Source organism: Eupeodes corollae, chromosome 2, assembly GCF_945859685.1.
Source record: "Eupeodes corollae chromosome 2, idEupCoro1.1, whole genome shotgun sequence".
In the NCBI taxonomy this organism is placed as follows: Eukaryota; Metazoa; Arthropoda; class Insecta; order Diptera; family Syrphidae; genus Eupeodes; species Eupeodes corollae.
Window position 1 is genome coordinate 91001262 of NC_079148.1, and position 3626 is coordinate 91004887.

The 3626-nt window shown below is 37.1% G+C and overlaps 1 protein-coding gene across 1 annotated transcript; it reads left to right on the plus strand.

Annotated features, from left to right (window-relative positions):
* The first annotated feature begins 1220 nt into the window (after positions 1-1220).
* On the plus strand, positions 1221-3170 carry LOC129944461 (uncharacterized). Its single transcript, XM_056053893.1, has 2 exons — positions 1221-1399; positions 2112-3170. Exons 1-2 carry the CDS (start codon positions 1397-1399, stop codon positions 3024-3026), a joined length of 918 nt encoding a protein of 305 aa, XP_055909868.1. The 5' UTR covers positions 1221-1396; the 3' UTR covers positions 3027-3170.
* Positions 3171-3626: the final 456 nt, after the last annotated feature.

Genomic DNA, 3626 nt, shown 5'->3' on the forward strand with positions numbered 1-3626 from the left:
TACGTCAAATCAAAAATCAAATCAAAACGGTATTGATAGAAAATATTATTCAGCATAAAAAGTATTTTAATATTGATAGTTTGATTAAAAAAAAAATTAACACATCAAATACTTATGTAATGTGCATAATTTGCAAAATTCATAAACTATTTTTATAGTAATGACGCGATTGGCCCAATCAGTCAATTAATAATTATAATTTACTCGTAAAAAGAGAAACTCAAACCCCATTTCTTACGTCAACTGATAAGATGAAATCGAAAACCATCGACACCAGCTTGCTCCCTCCATCTCCAGCTTCTTATAAATTAGTGGAAGCTGATCAGTTCAGCTGTTGATTCAAAAAAAAATTTTATTATAACTTTTTTGGATGAATTACTTGAAAAATTTAAATTATTTTGAGGCAAAACTGTTGGTAAGAGAAATATTATTAAACCAATTTTCGAAAACACACATTTCACAAAAATAAGGTAATAATTTGTTCTGGAAAATAAGACCCAATCCCGGTCTATTCTAGGGGTTGACAATAAGTGTCAAAAACTAAAAATGGCTGCTCAAATGACCTTGATTTTCAAAACTGTTTACAAACGTCATTAACAGCTGAAAGAAGAACAAAATGGCAGCAATTGAATCCACCAATTTTTCAAACGATAACATAGGTCTTGTGACTAGCTGCCAATTATACCAACATTTAATTCTGACCAAAAAAAATATGAAACCAAATTTACTTCTTGATGAGACAAATATAATAATTGCAGGTAATTTTCTTCCCAAAATCAAGGAGGAGGTAATTATATCAGGTAAAATTAAAACTCACTTCCATTATTTTATTCAGCATATCAATCTTACCTTCAAGACTAAATTAAAAGAAAAAAATATGGTAACCGTATTTATAATTTTCTTTTAATTTGCTATAGGACTCAAGTATAGGTAACTTATAAGACCGATGCAGCCTCCTGTATTCGACCCCCCTAATGAAGATGCCTTACAGTACAGTATCTATGGTATACAATTGTATATTAATGCGGTGTAACTAGCATAATGTAGACGTATATATGCGATGGTTATTATCAAACTGTCTTCGTGATGATGATCCATTCGTTTGGAACTTGGATGGTCTGAAAACGTTTTAACTTCCATGACGATGGCGCACTTCAGTATAAGCATCATCACAATAGAGTTTGAACTTTTACACGTTTTATATAAATATTGCTGAGAGAGAACTATTGGCTATCATTCATATAGTGAACTTGCGTCAGATAACTTTGCCGAGTGGAACAAGCTCCTCAGAGTTGTTTTGTCTTGTCTTGTCTTAGCCATCATCGAAACTTAAACTACTATCTATAGTTACGATATTTCAAAAACAACAGCACACAAAATTAATATCTGTGAAAATATGGTGAGTTCGTTGAATTTTTAAAAAAGTAAACAAATATTAAGCAACCATGCATAAGTACCTACTTAGTGCTTCTGCTGCTGCAACGAAAGTGATTTATGAAGTAATTTTAAACCTTCACAACAAACAAACCGGCATTTGAAAATAGGCTTGTGGGAGTTAAAAAAGAGTGAGGAATGAAATTTGCGCACGATTATACTGCAGGAGTAACTTTTTAGAGTACTCAATTGGGAAAACGTATAGTTTAAGAAAAAATCGTTAAAAGAAACTCTAATAAGTGCGCGGAAGAAAAACCGACCGAACGACCGACCTACGACCGATCGAAAGACGTGACGGACAAGTCTGAACATCACGGACACACGAAATAAACGTGACAACATCGTGCAATTTAAGAGATTACCTTCATACTTCAAATACACTCGTATGTAGGATTTTCTTTGAAGAAAAAAGCTTTGAAATTATATTTAAGTTTGAATTAAGATAATGATGATATTATTATTCAAGCGGAACTCAACTAAGCTTCAAGTACATTTCAAGCTACGGTTAATTGGAATACCTGATGATTCAAAAAGAGTGACTTGATGAGAATCATTGTTGTATTTATATATGATGGATATATAATTGTTTTTTAAATAATGTATCTTGTTTTTAAAGTTGCAACCTTTGTTTTTTTGTCTTGTTTCAATTTTTGACAATTTTGATGGTTTTCTTCCAGTTATTCGTTGTATTTGTAGCAGTTCTATTGGGACTTTGTCACGGTGATGTTTCACATCTAGACACTGATCTGCGAGATGATGGCTACCATTATAAACAACCTTCGCAGCCGTTCCCAGCACCATCAGGCGGCAATGGAGTGGCAGCTGATGAGCAGCAGCAACCTCCCATCAAGCCAATGCCCATGCGACCTCGGCCGATGCCTTCAAGGCCTACTCAAATAACACCGGAATATCTACCTCCAGATGCGGAACAGCCAAAACCACAACCATCACCCCAGCCACAGCCACAACCACGACCACAACCACGACCACAACCACAACCATCACCCCAGCCACAGCCCCAGTCTCCCCAACCTGAAGAACCTGAAACCCAGCCACCATATGAATACGGTCCCCCACCAACTGCACCTAAACCACAGCCCAGTCTCCCGCCTGCTCCATCACCAGATAGTCCAAAAGTCGAATATGGTCCACCACCATCGGCTCCATCACCACGACCCACACCAGCCCAAACACCACAACCCAGCCCACCAGAGCCAATGAGAGAATATCTGCCACCCAGCGAAAATGAAGTTAATCCAGAACCCTCAGGTCCAGCAGCGCAAGCACCGGAGCCAACAGCTCCCGAACAGCCTCCTCAGTCAACATACCTATCACCCGAACCCACCATTTCTCAACCAGACACCCCTGGACCTACATATCCAGAGCCCCAATCAACTTACCAGTCACCTCAACCAACCTATCCCGGCCCTGAAACTAGCAACGTCGAACCGCAACCAACATATCCTTCGCCTCAACCCTCGTATCCAGCTCCAAGTGCACCCTCACAACCAGAGCCCGAGCCCGAACCAGCACATGATCTGGGACCTGACGGCTATAAATACAAGGTACCCTCGAAGACGTTTAAATACTAAGATTGATTCATCAAAACGTAGCTTGAATTGTATTTCTTATTCTTAATCTTAAGTTCAAACTAGAAATGTGTATCAAATGCCAAATACAAAAATATGAAAATCTACTTATAAATCAATTAAATTACAAAAATATCCATAATAATATCAATGCTGTATAAAATTGTTATAAATGACCAACAACGTAAGTTCTGATTTGATGTCAAAGTGTCACCTGATACAAGCCCGTCAATAGCACTCTTATTGCAAATGTCTTTAAAGGTAATCTTAAATGCCATGGGTTCAAGTCCATCGTGTGGAAATAAAATTGAGAATTAATTTATTGCCTTTGAGACGTGCACGCCTAGGAGTTGTACAACTTTGAGCTCACGACCTGTCAACTCTCGGAACTACATGTTGACAGGTACCCTTCATCTTAAACGAGTAGTACGAGCATATGATATTTTTATTAACATTAGGATCATAAATCTTAGATATTTTTATGTGACATAAATTCTTCAAGACAGAATCATTAAACAAAATTATTATTGGTTTCAATATTACCATGGTAAAATGTCCAATAACACTTTGGGGTCTCAATGGCAGAGGCTGATGTAAAGTTAT